The following is an 18,294-nucleotide window of genomic DNA, read 5'->3' on the forward strand; positions in this document are numbered from 1 at the left end:
TCTGCTCTGGTCTGTATCTCTCTGATCTCTCTGTGGTCCTCTGCTCTGGTCTGTCTCTCTCTGATCTCTCTGTGGTCCTCTGCTCTGGTCTGTCTCTCTCTGATCTCTCTGTGCTCCTCTGCTCTGGTCTGTATCTCTCTGATCTCTCTGTGGTCCTCTGCTCTGGTCTGTCTCTCTCTGATCTCTCTGTGCTCCTCTGCTCTGGTCTGTCTCTCTCTGATCTCTCTGTGCTCCTCTGCTCTGGTCTGTCTCTCTCTGATCTCTCTGTGCTCGTCTGCTCTGGTCTGCTCAGGCATGGCTGCCGGTGACAACACGCTGAATGCGCTCTGTGCTCTGCGCGCGGCGCTGGTCCTGGCCCAGGGCCCGGACCCCCCGGGGGCCCCCGGGGCCCGAGGGGCCGTGCTGGCCGACTACGTGGCCTTCCTGACCGCCCCCCGCACGCACAACGACACCTACGCAGAGTCCTTCCACCGCAGCTTCTACTCGGACTGGAGGGGACCCAGACCCACCTCCCCGGACCAGGTAGGACCCGGACCGGACCAAACCAGGACCCCACCCAGACCTCACCCAGACCAGGACCCCACCCAGACCCCACCCAGACCAGACCAGGACCCCACCCAGACCAGGACCCCACCCAGACCCTACCCAGACCAGGACCCCACCCAGACCCCACCCAGACCAGGACCCCACACAGACCTGGACCCCACCCAGACGAGGACCCCACCCAGACCAGACCCCACCCGGACCAGACCCCACCCAGACCAGACCCCAACCAGACCAGACCAGACCCCACTCAGACCAGACCAGACCCCACGCAGACCAGACCAGACCAGACCCCACCTATATCAGACCAGACCAGACCCCACCCAGACCAGACCAGACCCCACACAGACCAGACCCAGACCAGACCCCACCCAGACCAGCCCAGACCCCACCCAGACCAGACCAGACCCCACCCAGACCAGACCAGACCCCACCCAGACCAGACCCCACCCAGACCCCACCCAGTCCAGGACTCCACCCAGACCAGACCAGACCCCACCCAGACCAGGACCCCACCCAGACCAGGACCCCACCCAGACCCCACCCAGACCAGATCCCACCCAGACCAGACCCCACCCAGACCAGGACCAGACCCAGACCAGACCCCACACAGACACCTAGACCCTCCCCTACTGGGAGCTGCCCAGTACCACCAGTCTGCTCCTTGTTGTACTGGTTCTGCTGGTTGTACTGGTTGTACTGGTTCTACTTGTTGCACTGGTTCCACTGGTTTTATTGGTTGCACTGGTTTAACTGGTTGTACTGGTTTAACTGGTCAGAATGGTTCTACTGGTTTTACTGGTTGTACTGGCTCCACTCGTTGTACTGGTTCCACTGGTTCCACTGGTTCTACTGGTTCTACTGGTTCCACTGGTTCCACTGGTTCTGCTGACGTTTTGTTCTCCAGGTCCTGGAGTTCGCGGAGCAGAGGTCTGAGAAGCTGATTGGCTCGTCGCCCGACAGCCAGCTGGACGCCATTGGCTGCCTGCCCATGGTCATCCCCTTTGTGCTGCTGTCGGCCTCGGCCAATGAGGATCAGGCGGTGAGGCCGCGCCCCCAGGCCCCGCGGGTGGGCGGGGCTGAGCTAGGGCTGCTCTATTATGGAAGAACGATTATCTTCTTCATATAGAAAATGTCTGAGCCCCGTCTGAGCCCCGTCTGAGCCCCGTCTGAGCCCCGTCTGAGCCCCGTCTGAGCCCCGTCTGAGCCCCGTCTGAGCCTGTGTCTGAGCCCCGTCTGAGCCCCGTCTGAGCCCCGTCTGAGCCCCGTCTGAGCCCCGTCTGAGCCTGTGTCTGAGCCCCGTCTGAGCCTGTGTCTGAGCCTGTGTCTGAGCCTGTGTCTGAGCCCCGTCTGAGCCTGTGTCTGAGCCTGAGCCTGTGTCTGAGCCTGTGTCTGAGCCTGTGTCTGAACCTGTGTCTGAGCCTGAGCCTGTGTCTGAGCCTGTGTCTGAGCCTGTGTCTGTGCCCCAGGTGGCGGCGGCGGTGGCCATGGTGCGGCTGACCCACCCCCACCCCGGGGTGCCGCGCTACGTGGAGCTGTACGCCCGCGCCCTCCACGCCACGCTCCATGGGGCCAGCCTGCAGCACGCCGCCCGCCGGGCCCTCGGCGGGCCCCTGCTGGACGCCTGGGGGGCCTGCGGGCCCTACAGCCGGCAGGCGGCCAGGTGAGGGCCACCCCTAGCGACCACCGGCTCCGCCCCTAGCGACCACCCCCCCCCCCCCCCAGTACTGTCCCCTAGCGACCATTACAGTCCACTAGCAATAGATTACCTGGTTTTAAAGCATCTTTGTGTGTGTGTGTGTGTGTGTGTGTGTGTGTGTGTGTGTGTGTGTGTGTGTGTGTGTGTGTGTGTGTGTGTGTGTGTGTGTGTGTGTGTGTGTGTGTGTGTGTGTGTGTGTGTGTGTGTCAGGTTGGCCCCTGAGGAGAGGCTGGGGGTTCATCAGAAGGCTGTGGAGACTCTGGGCATGGCGTGCTACACGAAAGGTACTGTCTGTCTGTCGGTCTGTCTGTCGGTCTGTCTGTCTGTCTGTCACTCTCTCGTACTGTGTGGTTGTCTGCCTGTCTATGTCTGTCTGTCTGTCTGTCTGTCTCTACTGTGTATTACAGGGGTCGGTTCAGTTTTTCCAGCCAGTAGGTGGCGGGCCAGAACAGTATCAAAGGCTACTTCAAGGAACTGATTAATGAAAGTGCATCTGGAGCTGCGACGCAGGCCCGTCCGTTGGCTCAGTCATGGTTTCCATTAACTCCCGCTCAGCCCCTCGCAGCTTCCGCGTGACCGTGTGTCTCTAGCCTTCTGGGAGTAGCAGCACGATGTGATACAATTAAGTTCAAAACGGTTGTGAAAAAAGAAAAATCACTGTATCCGGCCCTTCACATTTAAGATAACAGATATAGATAATGATATTCCAAAAATAAATAGATAAATAAATAAACGTGTAATTTCAGAATGATCTGGCGGGCCAGATATTATGTCTGGCGGGCCAGTAATGGCCCGCGGGCCGCCAATTGCTGACCCCTGGTGTATTATTATGCAGACCTCTGAGTACAATGCAGTACTCTACTGTATAGTACTGTGTGTACTGTGTACTTTATAAAGTACCGATGGACCAATAGGAGCTCAGCAGCCTGTTCTATCTGACCAATAGGAGCGCTCAGCAGCCTGTTCTATCTGACCAATAGGAGCTCAGCAGCCTGTTCTATCTGACCAATAGGAGCTCAGCAGCCTGTTCTATCTGACCAATAGGAGCTCAGCAGCCTGTTCTATCTGACCAATAGGAGCTCAGCAGCCTGTTCTATCTGACCAATAGGAGCTCAGCAGCCTGTTCTATCTGACCAATAGGAGCTCAGCAGCCTGTTCTATCTGACCAATAGGAGCTCAGCAGCCTGTTCTATCTGACCAATAGGAGCTCAGCAGCCTGTTCTATCTGACCAATAGGAGCTCAGAAGCCTGTTCTATCTGACCAATAGGAGCTCAGCAGCCTGTTCTATCTGACCAATAGGAGCGCTCAGCAGCCTGTTCTATCCGACCAATAGGAGCTCAGCAGCCTGTTCTATCTGACCAATAGGAGCTCAGCAGCCTGTTCTATCTGACCAATAGGAGCTCAGCAGCCTGTTCTATCTGACCAATAGGAGCTCAGCAGCCTGTTCTATCTGACCAATAGGAGCTCAGCAGCCTGTTCTATCTGACCAATAGGAGCGCTCAGCAGCCTGTTCTATCTGACCAATAGGAGCTCAGCAGCCTGTTCTATCTGACCAATAGGAGCTCAGCAGCCTGTTCTATCTGACCAATAGGAGCTCAGCAGCCTGTTCTATCTGACCAATAGGAGCTCAGAAGCCTGTTCTATCTGACCAATAGGAGCTCAGCAGCCTGTTCTATCTGACCAATAGGAGCGCTCAGCAGCCTGTTCTATCCGACCAATAGGAGCTCAGCAGCCTGTTCTATCCGACCAATAGGAGCTCAGCAGCCTGTTCTATCTGACCAATAGGAGCTCAGCAGCCTGTTCTATCTGACCAATAGGAGCTCAGCAGCCTGTTCTATCTGACCAATAGGAGCTCAGCAGCCTGTTCTATCTGACCAATAGGAGCTCAGCAGCCTGTTCTATCTGACCAATAGGAGCTCAGCAGCCTGTTCTATCTGACCAATAGGAGCTCAGAAGCCTGTTCTATCTGACCAATAGGAGCTCAGCAGCCTGTTCTATCTGACCAATAGGAGCGCTCAGCAGCCTGTTCTATCCGACCAATAGGAGCTCAGCAGCCTGTTCTATCCGACCAATAGGAGCTCAGCAGCCTGTTCTATCCGACCAATAGGAGCTCAGCAGCCTGTTCTATCTGACCAATAGGAGCTCAGCAGCCTGTTCTATCTGACCAATAGGAGCTCAGCAGCCTGTTCTATCTGACCAATAGGAGCTCAGCAGCCTGTTCTATCTGACCAATAGGAGCGCTCAGCAGCCTGTTCTATCTGACCAATAGGAGCTCAGCAGCCTGTTCTATCTGACCAATAGGAGCTCAGCAGCCTGTTCTATCTGACCAATAGGAGCTCAGCAGCCTGTTCTATCTGACCAATAGGAGCGCTCAGCAGCCTGTTCTATCTGACCAATAGGAGCTCAGCAGCCTGTTCTATCTGACCAATAGGAGCTCAGCAGCCTGTTCTATCTGACCAATAGGAGCTCAGCAGCCTGTTCTATCTGACCAATAGGAGCTCAGCAGCCTTTTCTATCTGACCAATAGGAGCGCTCAGCAGCCTGTTCTATCTGGCCCATGAGTTCCACGGAGACTTTGAGGGCGGAGTCCTGGCCAACACCAACTGTGGAGGTAGGTCACATGACCGGACGTCACGTGACCGGTGTCAAATGACGTCACATGACTACTTTTGTGTGTGTTTGTGTGTATGGGTATGTGTGTAGTGTGTGTATGTTTGTGTAGTGTGTGTGTCTGTGTGAGTGGCTGATATGATTATTGATCATGTGTTATTAAATTGATGTGTGTTGTTGTTATTATATTGATGAGTGTGTGTGTGTGTGTTTGTGTGTGTGTGTGTGTGCGTGTGTTATTATGTTGATGAGAATGTGTGTTTGTTATTATATTGATGCGTGTGGCTGATGATAGCGGCTACGCTAGGCTAACGCTAGCCTATGCTAGGCTAACGCTGCTGACTGCGTGTTTCAGGGGAGAACTGCAACCGCGGTGCGGCGCTGGGGGCCCTGCTGGGGGCCCGGGCCGCCTACTGCGGGGGCCCCCTGCCCCAGGCCTGGAGGGACGGCCTCCCCCACGCTCTGGACTACATCCCCCGCATCCTGGAGGCCTGGGGGGCCGGGGGCCCCTAGGGGGGGCCGGGGGCCCCCAGAGAGGGCCTGGGGCCCATATGGGGGGTGGAGGAGTCCTGGGGATCCTAGGGGGGAGGAGTCTTGGGGCCCCTAGGGGGGAGGAGTCCTGGGCCCCTAGGGGGGGAGGAGTCTTGGGGCCCCTAGGGGGGAGGAGTCCTGGGCCCCTAGGGGGGGGGAGGAGTCCACGGGCCCAGGGGGGGAGGGGTCCTGGGGCCCTGGGGGGGAGGAGTCCTGGGCCCCTAGGGCGGGGGAGGAGTCCTGGGCCCCTACGGGGGGGAGGAGTCCTGGGCCCCTACGGGGGGAGGAGTCCTGGGCCCCTAGGGCGGGGGAGGAGTCCTGGGCCCCTACGGGGGGGAGGAGTCCTGGGCCCCTACGGGGGGGAGGAGTCCTGGGCCCCTACGGGGGGGAGGAGTCCTGGGCCCCTACGGGGGGGAGGAGTCCTGGGCCCCTACGGGGGGGAGGAGTCCTGGGTTGTTGATAAACAGAATGTATGTATGTAATGTATCATCTTTAATCCAATGCAATAAACGACGTTGTTGGACCCCGTCGTCTCAATAAAGTTCTTCCTGGTGAACGAAGCCCTCCTCTGACCTGTTGGTGTGTGTGCGTTGTGTTACGCTGATCCAAAAGAGGCGTTGTGCGTGTGAGGGAAGGTGGTTACACAACAGCGTGTGCGCTGAGCCCGGCGGGGTCAAAGTGTGTGTGCGTGACGGTGGGTGTTTGTGTAGCGGTCGGCCGCTCTCCGACCACACTAGAGGCGTCATGGCGTCAAGCGGCGAGCGATCTGCCCGGAGCCGTCTCCTCGAACTCACCCTGCTGCTGTCCTGGCTCAGCTGCTGCCCCGCGCTGCCTCACGGTGAGTGGCTGCTCCTCTCCTCACTCCTCACCTCCTCACCTCCTCACTCCTCACCTCCTCTCTCCTCACTCCTCACCTCCTCTCTCCTCACTCCTCTCCTCACTCCTCACCTCCTCTCTCCTCACTCCTCACCTCCTCACCTCCTCACCTCCTCACCTCACCTCCTCTCTCCTCACTCCTCTCCTCACTCCTCACTCCTCTCCTCCTCACTCCTCTCCTCACTCCTTACCTCCTCACCTCACCTCCTCTCTCCTCACTCCTCTCCTCACTCCTCACCTCCTCTCTCCTCACTCCTCACCTCCTCACCTCCTCACCTCCTCACCTCCTCACCTCACCTCCTCTCTCCTCACTCCTCACCTCCTCACCTCCTCACTCCTCTCCTCCTCACTCCTCTCCTCCCTCCTCCACCTCCTTCACCTCCTCCTTCACTTCCTCACCTCCTCCTTCACCTCCTTCACCTCCTCACCTCCTCACCTCCCTCCTCACCTCCTCCTTCACCTCCTCACCTCCCTCCTCACCTCCTCACCTCCCTCCTCACCTCCTCCTTCACCTCCTCACCTCCTCCTTCACCTCCTTCACCTCCCTCCTCACCTCCTCCTTCACCTCCTTCACCTCCTCACCTCTTCCTTCACCACCTCCCTCCTCACCTCCCTCCTCATCTCCTCACTCCTTCCCTCACCTCCCTCCTCACCTCCTCCTTCACCTCCTTCACCTCCTCACCTCTTCCTTCACCACCTCCCTCCTTCACCTCCTCACCTCCTCACTCCCTCCTCACCTCCTCACCCCTTCCCCGGCCCAGGGGGAGTGTTCGCTAGCAGGAGGGCTGCCAGTGCGGTGCTCCTTCGTTCGCGTCGGGCGAACTCCTTCCTAGAGGAGGTGAAGACGGGCGACCTGGAGAGGGAGTGTCTGGAGGAGCGCTGCTCCTATGAGGAGGCGCGGGAGATCTACCAGCTCCCTGAGCCCCTGGTACGATAGCACTGGTGTTAGTAACTAGTAGTACTAGTGATTACTCACTGGTAATACTAGTGTAAGTGGCTCGGAGCAACTGGTAATACTTGTGTTAGTCAACCTGAACAACGGGTAATACTAGTGTTAGTAACTAAAAGAACAACTGGTAATACTAGTGTAAGTGGCTCTGAACAACTGGTAATACTTGTGTTAGTCAACCCGAACAACGGGTAATACTAGTGTTAGTCAACCTGAACAACGGGTAATACTAGTGTTAGTCAACTTGAACAACTGGTAATACTTGTGTTAGTCAACCCGAACAACGGGTAATACTAGTGTTAGTCAACCTGAACAACGGGTAATACTTGTGTTAGTCAACCTAAACAACGGGTAATACTAGTGTTAGTCAACTTGAACAACTGGTAATACTAGTGTGAGGATGATGATGATGATGATAATGAGTATGATGATGAGTATGATGAGGATAGTGATGATGATGAGGCTGATGATGATAATGAGTATGATGCTTCTAATGATGATGAGAGGCTGATGATGGTGTCACTCTATTTCAGAAGGCCTTCTGGGAGGTGTATGCAGGTACATTCACATCTGTGAAGTATTCAGTTCCCTTCTGATCCAACCTAACCCATTTTCTGTGAACGTGTAAGTGTGTGTGTGTGTGTGTGTGTGCGTATGCGTTTGTGTGCGTGTGTGTACCCTAAAGTGTGTGTTCTTGCCCAGAGGTGGACCAGTGTTTGTCTGAGCCGTGTGCCAAAGGCTCCACCTGCCTCTCCCAGAACAGAACCTTCACCTGTCTCTGTCGCCCCGGTTACCAGGGCCGCACCTGCCACAAGGGTACCCTGGAGCCCTGAACCCTTAAACACAGCCCTGAACCCTTAAACACAGCCCTTAACCCTTAAACACAGCCCTCTAGCCTTAAACATAACCCTTTACCCTTAAACATAACCCTTTACACTTAAACACACCCCATTACCCTTAAACACAGCCCTCTAGCCTTAAACATAACCTTTACCCTTAAACATAACCCTTTACCCTTAAACACAGCCCTTTACCCTTAAACATGAACCTTTACCCTTAAACACAGCCCTTTACCCTTAAACACAGCCCTCCAGCCTTAAACACAGTCATTAACCCTTACACATAACCCTTTACCCTTAAACACAGCCCTTAAACACAGCCCTTTACCCTTACACACAGCCCTTAACCCTTAAACATAACCCTTTACCCTTAAACACAGCTCTTTACCCTTAAACACAGCCCTTTACCCTTAAACACAGCCATCAACCCTTAATCACAACCCTTAAACCTTAAACACAGCCCTTTACCCTTAAACACAGCCCTTAACCCTTAAACACAACGCTATACTCTGACCTCTAACGGCTGCCTCTGCTCAAAGTCACCTCTGACCTCTGACCACTAACGGCTGCCTCTGCTCTAAGTCACCTCTGACCTCTGACCTTTAGAGGAGCGGACCTTTAACGGCTGCCTCTACTCCAACGGAGGCTGTGAGCACTTCTGCCTGGAGGCCGCGGACCTCTCCCACACCTGCCTCTGTTCCCATGGTTACCAGCTGGCCCCCGACAACAGCAGCTGCCTTCCACAAGGTCTGCAGCTAAACTACAACTCCCAGCATCCCGCGGGGCAACTTGATCGAACCAAAGGAATGGCTAAATCAGGACCCAGAGTCAGGATGGACTAGAGACTCAGGAGGACTAGAGTCTCAGAGGGACTAGAGGGTCTAGAGGGACTAGAGGGACTAGAGGACTAGAGGGACTAGAGGGACTAGAGGCTCAGGACGGACTAGAGGGACTAGAGGGACTAGAGGGACTAGAGGACCAGAGGGACCAGAGGGACTAGAGACTCAGGACGGACTAGAGGGACTAGAGGGACTAGAGGGACTAGATGGACTAGAGGACTAGAGGGACTAGAGGACTAGAGGGACTAGAGGGACTAGAGGACTAGAGGACTAGAGGACTAGAGGGACTAGAGGGCTAGAGGGACTAGAGGACCAGAGGGAACAGAGGGACTAGAGGGACTAGAGGACTAGAGGACTAGAGGGACTAGAGGACTAGAGGGACTAGAGGACTAGAGGGACTAGAGGACTAGAGGGACTAGAGGGACTAGAGGGCTAGAGGGACTAGAGGACCAGAGGGAACAGAGGGACTAGAGACTCAGGAGGACTAGAGGGACTAGAGGGACTAGAGGGACTAGAGGGACTAGAGGACTAGAGGGACCGGAGGGACTAGAGGCTCAGGGGGATAACGAGTTAAAACGTTCGTTTTGGAGCACACAAACCGCATGTAGACGCATTCTTCAGTTGGCTGTTTTTAGCCGATTCTATCAAAACGCTGTAAATTTGGAACACAGAACGAACGTTCCAACTCGTTTCATACAAAACATATCCCAGATCCATTTTACACTGGAATTGTACCTTAATAGTTATGGTGTACTTCCTGTTAAGAGTTAATACTCTCAGTGTACTTCCTGTCCGGTGGCGTGTACTTCCTGTTAAGAGTTAATACTCTCAGTGTACTTCCTGTCCGGTGGTGTGTACTTCCTGTTATGAGTTAATACTCTCAGTGTACTTCCTGTCCAGTAGCCTGTACTTCCTGTTAAGAGTTAATACTCTCAGTGTACTTCCTGTCCAGTAGCGTGTACTTCCTGTTAAGAGTTAATACTCTCAGTGTACTTCCTGTCCAGTAGCGTGTACTTCCTGTTAAGAGTTAATACTCTCTGTGTACTTCCTGTCCAGTAGCGTGTACTTCCTGTTAAGAGTTAATACTCTCAGTGTACTTCCTGTCCAGTAGCGTGTACTTCCTGTTAAGAGTTAATACTCTCAGTGTACTAACTGTCCAGTAGCGTGTACTTCCTGTTAAGAGTTAATACTCTCAGTGTACATCCTGTCCAGTAGCGTGTACTTCCTGTTGCAGTGGCGTTCCCGTGCGGCCGGACGGTCAACCTGCTGCAGCCGCGCATCGTCAACGGACACGTCTGTCCTAGAGGACAGTGTCCCTGGCAGGTAAACACACACACACACACACACACACACACACACACACACACACACACACACACACACACACACACACACACACACACACACACACACACACACACAAACACAGAAACACACACAAAAGTACTTGGTCATTTAATCATTATTACATAACAAAAAATATTAATTAGTTTTGAACACGCCCACCGCTGTTTTTCGCTCAATTCGGGCAAATTTCATGTTTTTACCGAATATATAAAGAGTCCCCCCCACGCCTCCCTGAAATGGTACAGCCTTCAAAGCTCTGGTCTTTCATCGGAGGTGGAGCATCCATTCTCAGCTCAGTTTTTCTAAACTGAAACTCATTAATGCATATCTACGGTCAACAACGGGACAAGAACGCTTAAGTGGCACATAGGGGGTATTATGAGGACTTGAGTAGCGATTTTGCTGCCAGGAGAAGTCGTTTTGCACCTTGTAAAGCCTCCTGTAGCTGCTGAGAATGCGCAGGCAATGTAGCATTGCACACTATCCAACAGTGACAGTTCTGCATAGTGTAGGGAAAATAGTTTGAATCGACCATACTGCACTTTGAGGTAGTTTTGGGGTGTGTGAAAATATTTGTGTGTGTTTGTTTGTTTTGATGACTTCCTTTGTTACCTTATTCATGTGCATAATTATTTGCGTTCATCTTTAGAGCCTGCAATTGTTATTATATTTATAACACGGCTCTTCTCAATGGCGTGGAAAGCTCCGTTCCCCTGCATGGGCCTTCACAACTTCCGGCGGTGTATTATTTTTTGATAATTCACCGTTGCTAAGCATATGATGTCAAGGAAAGTGGATTTTGTCGTGTCTTTCGTATCACTCCACAAGTAGTCCGGTAACTTATCAACCCCAGCGTACTCGGTTGCTTAACAGCGTCTTTGGCAGACTATATCTCTGCTGATCAACACTGGGAATGTTAATTGTAAAAAGATACACCGTTCGAAGTAATTTTTTCGTTTTGGCCAGTGGCCTTATAATAAGCGGGATAATGTATAGAATGTGTATGTGTTTGTGTGCGTGTGTGTGCGTGTTTGTGTGTGTGTGTGTGTGTGTGTCTGTGTGTGTGTGTGTCTGTGTGCGTACGTGTGTGCGTGTGCGTGTGAGTGCGTGCGTGCGTGCGCGTACGTGTGCGTGTGTGTGTGTGTGTGTGCGTGTGCGTGTGAGTGCGTGCGCGTACGCATGCGTGTGCGTGTGCGTGTGTGTGTGCGTGTGCGTGCGTGTGTGTGTGCGTGTGCGTATGTGTGTGCGTGTGCGTGCGCGTGTGAGTGAGTGAGTGCGTGCGTGCGTGCGTGCGCGTACGTGTGTGCGTGTGCGTGTGCGTGTGCGTGCGTGTGTGCGTGCGTGCGTGTGCGTGTGCGCGTGTGCGTGTGCGCGTGTGCGTGCGTGCGTGCGTGCGTGTGTGTGTGCGTGTGCGTGTGCGTGTGTGCGTGTGCGTGTGCGTGTGCGTGTGCGTGTGTGTGTGTGTGTGTGTGCGTGTGTGTGTGTGTGTGCGTGTGTGTGCGTGCCAGGCCCTGCTCTCTGAGGACCGGGACTTCCTGTGCGGGGCCGTGGTGTTGTCGGAGCGCTGGGTCGTCACGGCAGCACACTGCGTCTGGGGGCGGAGCCGCAGCAAACTGCAGGTCACAGCAGGTCAGCGCACACACAGACGGGCGGGCCGACGGGCGGACGGGCGGACGGACGGACGGACGGGCGGACGGACGGACGGACGGACGGACGCTGTCTGTCCATCCCTCCGTAACATCACTCACTGTCTCTCTCTCTCTCTCTGTATGTCTCTCTGCCTGTCTGTCTACCTCTCCTCTGCCCCCTGCCACCCCCCCCCCCCCTGTCTGTCTACCTCTCCTCTGCCCCCTGCCACCCCCCCCCCCCCCCGTCTGTCTACCTCTCCTCTGCCCCCTGCCACCCCCCCCCCCTGTCTGTCTACCTCTCCTCTGCCCCCTGCCACCCCCCCCCCCCCGTCTGTCTACCTCTCCTCTGCCCCCCTGCCACCCCCCCCCCTGTCTGTCTACCTCTCCTCTGCCCCCTGCCACCCCCCCCCCCTGTCTGTCTGTCTACCTCTCCTCTGCCCCCTGCCACCCCCCCCCCTGTCTGTCTGTCTACCTCTCCTCTGCCCCCTGCCACCCCCCCCCCCCCCCTGTCTGTCTACCTCTCCTCTGCCCCCCTGCCCCCCCCCCCCTGTCTGTCTGTCTACCTCTCCTCTGCCCCCTGCCACCCCCCCCCCCCCCTGTCTGTCTACCTCTCCTCTGCCCCCCTGCCCCCCCCCCCCCCCCCCGTCTGTCTGTCTCCAGGTAAGCAGGACCTGGAGGTGACGGAGGCGTCCCAGCAGGTGCGGCGCGTGGCCCGGCTGCTGCTCCACCCGCGCTACAACCACTCCTCCAAGGACTCGGACCTGGCCCTGCTGCGGCTGGCCCGGCCCCTGGCCCCGGGGCCCCTGGTGGTGCCCGTCTGCCTGCCGCCCTCCGGGGCCCCCTCCTTCGGCCGCACCCTGGCGGCGGTGCGCATGTCCACCGTCAGCGGGTGGGGCCGCATGGGGTCCCGCGGGGCCTCCGCCCGCGTCCTGCAGCGGGTGGAGGTGCCGCGCGTCCCGCTGGGGGAGTGCGGGGCCCGGGCGGGGGGGCAGCTGGCCCTCACGCCCACCATGCTGTGCGCGGGCTACGCGGCGGGGGGCCGGGACGCCTGCAAGGGGGACAGCGGGGGGCCGCTGGTCACCCGCTACCGGGACACCTGGTTCCTGACGGGCGTGGTCAGCTGGGGCCTGGGCTGCGCCCAGCGGGACCTCTACGGGGTCTACACCCGGGTCAGCGCGCTGACGGAGTGGCTGGAGCGCAGCATGGGGGGGGGGGTAGGGGGGCCTCATGGCTGTACACCAGAGGGTGGAGCTATCATGTATTCTATTAGGGTGGGGGTATCATGTATTCTATTAGGGTGGAGGTATCATGTATTCTATTAGGGTGGAGGTGTCATGTATTCTATTAGGGTGGGGTATCATGTATTCTATTAGGGTGGAGGTATCATGTATTCTATTAGGGTGGAGGTATCATGTATTCTATTAGGGTGGAGGTATCATGTATTCTATTAGGGTGGAGGTATCATGTATTCTATTAGGGTGGAGGTATCATGTATTCTATTAGGGTGGGGGTATCATGTATTCTATTAGGGTGGGGTATCATGTATTCTATTAGGGTGGGGTATCATGTATTCTATTAGGGTGGGGTATCATGTATTCTATTAGGGTGGGGTGTCATGTATTCTATTAGGGTGGGGTGTCATGTATTCTATTAGGGTGGGGTATCATGTATTCTATTAGGGTGGAGGTATCATGTATTCTATTAGGGTGGAGGTATCATGTATTCTATTAGGGTGGAGGTGTCATGTATTCTATTAGGGTGGAGGTATCATGTATTCTATTAGGGTGGAGGTATCATGTATTCTATTAGGGTGGGGGTATCATGTATTCTATTAGGGTGGGGGTATCATGTATTCTATTAGGGTGGAGGTATCATGTATTCTATTAGGGTGGAGGTATCATGTATTCTATTAGGGTGGGGGTATCATGTATTCTATTAGGGTGGGGTATCATGTATTCTATTAGGGTGGGGTGTCATGTATTCTATTAGGGTGGAGGTATCATGTATTCTATTAGGGTGGAGGTATCATGTATTCTATTAGGGTGGAGGTATCATGTATTCTATTAGGGTGGGGGTATCATGTATTCTATTAGGGTGGAGGTGTCATGTATTCTATTAGGGTGGGGTATCATGTATTCTATTAGGGTGGAGGTATCATGTATTCTATTAGGGTGGGGTATCATGTATTCTATTAGGGTGGAGGTATCATGTATTCTATTAGGGTGGAGGTGTCATGTATTCTATTAGGGTGGGGGTATCATGTATTCTATTAGGGTGGAGGTGTCATGTATTCTATTAGGGTGGGGGTATCATGTATTCTATTAGGGTGGAGGTATCATGTATTCTATTAGGGTGGAGGTGTCATGTATTCTATTAGGGTGGGGTATCATGTATTCTATTAGGGTGGGGTATCATGTATTCTATTAGGGTGGGGGTATCATGTATTCTATTAGGGTGGGGTATCATGTATTATATTAGGGTGGGGTATCATGTATTCTATTAGGGTGGAGGTATCATGTATTCTATTAGGGTGGGGGTATCATGTATTCTATTAGGGTGGGGGTATCATGTATTCTATTAGGGTGGAGTTATCATGTATTATATTAGGGTGGGGGTAACATGTATTATATTAGGGTGGAGGTATCATGTCTATATACCAGAGGGTGGAGGTGTCATGTATTCTATTAGGGTGGAGTTATCATGTATTCTATTAGGGTGGGGGTATCATGTATTCTATTAGGGTGGAGTTATCATGTATTATATTAGGGTGGGGGTATCATGTATTCTATTAGAGTGGAGGTATCATGTCTATATACCAGAGGGTGGAGGTGTCATGTATTCTATTAGGGTGGAGGTATCATGTATTATATTAGGGTTGGGGTATCATGTATTCTATAAGGGTGGAGGTATCATGTCTATATACCAGAGGGTGGAGGTGTCATGTATTCTATTAGGGTGGAGGTATGATAATAAAGATGTATAATAATAGTGATGATGAAGCCACCTGTGTGTTGTCTAATTCCTAATATGGGCCTCAGAGGTGTGTCCCCCCCCCCCCCCCCCTGGAGTCCTACCTGGAGGGTCTACGACCAGCAGGATGTCCTTCACAGCTAAGCCCATATATGGATGCAGGTGTCCTGGTCCAGTCCCTGGTACTGTGGGTCTCCCTGGTTCAGGGTGAATTAATTGATCAGTTAATGAAGAGGTTATATAATTGGTAGGTTAAATTGACTGGGGGGGGTCTATAGGTCATGTGACTGGGGGGGGTCTATAGGTCATGTGACTGGGGGCGGTCTATAGGGCATGTGACTGGGGGGGGTCTATAGGGCATGTGACTGGGGGGGGTCTATAGGTCATGTGACTGGGGGGGGTCTATAGGTCATGTGACTGGGGGGGGGTCTATAGGTCATGTGACTGGGGGGGGGGTCTATAGGTCAGGTGACTGGTGGGGGGGTCTATAGGTCATGTGACTGGTGGGGGGGTCTATAGGTCATGTGACTGGGGGGGGGTCTATAGGTCAGGTGACTGGTGGGGGGGTCTATAGGTCATGTGACTGGGGGGGGGTCTATAGGTCATGTGACTGGGGGGGGGGTCTATAGGTCAGGTGACTGGTGGGGGGGTCTATAGGTCATGTGACTGGTGGGGGGGTCTATAGGTCATGTGACTGGTGGGGGGGTCTATAGGTCATGTGACTGGGGGGGGGTCTATAGGTCAGGTGACTGGGGGGGGTCTATAGGTCATGTGACTGGGGGGGGTCTATGGGTCATGTGACTGGGGGGGGGTCTATAGGTCATGTGACTGGGGGGGGGGTCTATAGGTCATGTGACTGGGGGGGGGTCTATAGGTCAGGTGACTGGTGGGGGGGTCTATAGGTCATGTGACTGGTGGGGGGGTCTATAGGTCATGTGACGCTGGGCCTCCAGACTTTGCCCCCTGCAGGAAGACAGACAAGATGGCGGTTGCTCTCGGCGGGTGGGACAGCATGCTGCTGCTGAAGCTGGCCCTGGTGTGGTTCACCCTCCACACCTCCCACAGCGCCTCAGGTACGCCGTGTGTGTCTGTGTGTGTTGGTAGTGCTTTCATGGTGTTGTTTTATTGTGTAGTGCTGTGTAGTGTTGTGTAGTGATCTGTAACTGGTCGTACGGTGAAGGCTCCGCCCGGTCAGCTTCATAACGTTGATTATTAATATCACTGTAGACCGACCTGTTAGTTATGCATTCATGTTATAGCACCGTGATATTCTAGTCTATTCATATTTTAATAATCTTTTATTATTTTATTTATTTTATTTTACACAATAAATGTTAACATATTATTATTTAAGTGTTGATACCAGCAGATTCTTTATAATATTATGTTCATATGATTATGAATATAGTCATATTAATGTGATTTAGTTCTTAGCATATCATATTCATATGAACATGAGTATGATATGAAAATAGTTAGTTGTATATTATGTTCGTATTTGAATACAGTGTGTAGTAGATTGTGTTGATTGTGTCCATGTTGTAATGAGTGTAACATTGATACAGTGTGTAGTAGACTGATTGTGTCTGTGTAGTATAGTGTCCTGATTGTGTGCGTTCAGTGTGTGTTGCACTGATTGTGTGCGTTCAGAGGGTGTTGTACTGATTGTGTGCGTTCAGAGGGTGTTGTACTGATTGTGTGCGTTCAGTGAGTGTTGTACTGATTGTGTGTGCGTTCAGAGGGTGTTGTACTGATTGTGTGTGCGTTCAGAGGGTGTTGTACTGATTGTGTGCGTTCAGCGAGTGTTGTACTGATTGTGTGTGTGTTCAGAGGGTGTTGTACTGATTGTGTGCGTTCAGTGAGTGTTGTACTGATTGTGTGCGTTCTGTGTGTTGTACTGATTGTGTGCGTTCTGTATTTTGTACTGATTGTGTGCGTTCTGTGTGTTGTACTGATGGTGTGCGTTCTGTGTGTTGTACTGATGGTGTGCGTTCTGTGTGTTGTACTGATGGTGTGCGTTCTGTGTGTTGTACTGATGGTGTGCGTTCTGTGTGTTGTTCTGATTGTGTGCGTTCTGTGTGTTGTACTGATTGTGTGCGTTCTGTGTGTTGTACTGATGGTGTGCGTTCTGTGTGTTGTTCTGATGGTGTGCGTTCTGTGTGTTGTTCTGATTGTGTGCGTTCTGTGTGTTGTACTGATGGTGTGCGTTCTGTGTGTTGTACTGATTGTGTGCGTTCTGTGTGTTGTACTGATGGTGTGCGTTCTGTGTGTTGTACTGATTGTGTGCGTTCTGTGTGTTGTTCTGATTGTGTGCGTTCTGTGTGTTGTACTGATTGTGTGCGTTCTGTGTGTTGTACTGATGGTGTGCGTTCTGTGTGTTGTACTGATTGTGTGCGCTCTGTGTGTTGTTCTGATTGTGTGCGTTCTGTGTGTTGTACTGATGGTGTGCGTTCTGTGTGTTGTACTGATTGTGTGCGCTCTGTGTGTTGTTCTGATGGTGTGCGTTCTGTGTGTTGTACTGATGGTGTGCGTTCTGTGTGTTGTACTGATTGTGTGCGTTCTGTGTGTTGTACTGATGGTGTGCGTTCTGTGTGTTGTACTGATGGTGTGCGTTCTGTGTGTTGTTCTGATGTTGTGCGTTCTGTGTGTTGTACTGATTGTGTGCGTTCTGTGTGTTGTACTGATGGTGTGCGTTCTGTGTGTTGTACTGATGGTGTGCGTTCTGTGTGTTGTACTGATTGTGTGCGTTCTGTGTGTTGTACTGATGGTGTGCGTTCTGTGTGTTGTACTGATGGTGTGCGTTCTGTGTGTTGTACTGATTGTGTGCGTTCTGTGTGTTGTACTGATGGTGTGCGTTCTGTGTGTTGTACTGATGGTGTGCGTTCTGTGTGTTGTACTGATTGTGTGCGTTCTGTGTGTTGTTCTGATGGTGTGCGTTCTGTGTGTTGTACTGATGTTGTGCGTTCTGTGTGTTGTACTGATGGTGTGCGTTCAGTGAGTGTTGTACTGATGGTGTGCGTTCTGTGTGTTGTACTGATTGTGTGCGTTCTGTGTGTTGTTCTGATGGTGTGCGTTCTGTGTGTTGTACTGATGGTGTGCGTTCTGTGTGTTGTACTGATGATGTGCGTTCTGTGTGTTGTTCTGATGGTGTGCGTTCTGTGTGTTGTTCTGATGGTGTGCGTTCTGTGTGTTGTACTGATTGTGTGCGTTCTGTGTGTTGTACTGATTGTGTGCGTTCTGTGTGTTGTACTGATTGTGTGCGTTCTGTGTGTTGTACTGATGGTGTGCGTTCTGTGTGTTGTACTGATGGTGTGCGTTCTGTGTGTTGTACTGATTGTGTGCGTTCTGTGTGTTGTACTGATTGTGTGCGTTCTGTGTGTTGTACTGATTGTGTGCGTTCTGTGTGTTGTTCTGATGGTGTGCGTTCTGTGTGTTGTACTGATGGTGTGCGTTCTGTGTGTT

At 53.1% G+C, this 18,294-nt stretch overlaps 2 protein-coding genes and 1 long non-coding RNA gene across 5 annotated transcripts in view; 2 read left to right on the forward strand and 1 right to left on the reverse strand.

Annotated features, from left to right (window-relative positions):
• Positions 1-5,471, forward strand: part of LOC132456547 (uncharacterized) — a 6,802-nt gene extending 1,331 nt beyond the window's left edge. Inside the window, exons 3-8 of one of the 2 annotated variants that reach the window (XM_060050939.1) lie at positions 293-522; positions 1,451-1,585; positions 2,013-2,206; positions 2,453-2,526; positions 4,771-4,854; positions 5,209-5,471. In XM_060050939.1, coding sequence (XP_059906922.1) covers positions 293-522; positions 1,451-1,585; positions 2,013-2,206; positions 2,453-2,526; positions 4,771-4,854; positions 5,209-5,366 — 875 coding nt within the window. In that variant the 3' untranslated portion in view covers positions 5,367-5,471. Of the gene's footprint in view, positions 1-292; positions 523-1,450; positions 1,586-2,012; positions 2,207-2,452; positions 2,527-2,649; positions 2,971-4,770; positions 4,855-5,208 lie in introns of those variants that run through there. The other variant, XM_060050940.1, reaches the window with a different exon arrangement.
• Positions 5,472-5,998: 527 nt separating this feature from the next.
• f7l (coagulation factor VII, like) lies at positions 5,999-13,199 on the forward strand. Of its 2 annotated transcripts, none has more exons than XM_060050938.1 (8): positions 5,999-6,222; positions 7,022-7,188; positions 7,746-7,767; positions 7,912-8,025; positions 8,655-8,795; positions 10,122-10,210; positions 11,743-11,863; positions 12,523-13,199. In XM_060050938.1, exons 1-8 carry the CDS (start codon positions 6,129-6,131, stop codon positions 13,182-13,184), a joined length of 1,410 nt encoding a protein of 469 aa, XP_059906921.1. In that variant the 5' UTR covers positions 5,999-6,128; the 3' UTR covers positions 13,185-13,199. The 2 variants fall into 2 exon arrangements, with proteins under 2 accessions (XP_059906921.1, XP_059906920.1); XM_060050937.1 differs by having other exon boundaries at positions 6,025-6,222; positions 7,743-7,767.
• Positions 6,180-7,157, reverse strand: LOC132456559 (uncharacterized). The gene is made up of 4 exons (XR_009525524.1): positions 6,998-7,157; positions 6,537-6,587; positions 6,371-6,431; positions 6,180-6,271 (listed from the first exon to the last, which is right to left on the reverse strand). It is a non-coding gene; the product is annotated as an uncharacterized LOC132456559 (long non-coding RNA).
• Positions 13,200-18,294: the final 5,095 nt, after the last annotated feature.

The sequence above is a fragment of the Gadus macrocephalus genome, chromosome 4 (genome assembly GCF_031168955.1).
Source record: "Gadus macrocephalus chromosome 4, ASM3116895v1".
Classification (NCBI taxonomy): Eukaryota; Metazoa; Chordata; class Actinopteri; order Gadiformes; family Gadidae; genus Gadus; species Gadus macrocephalus.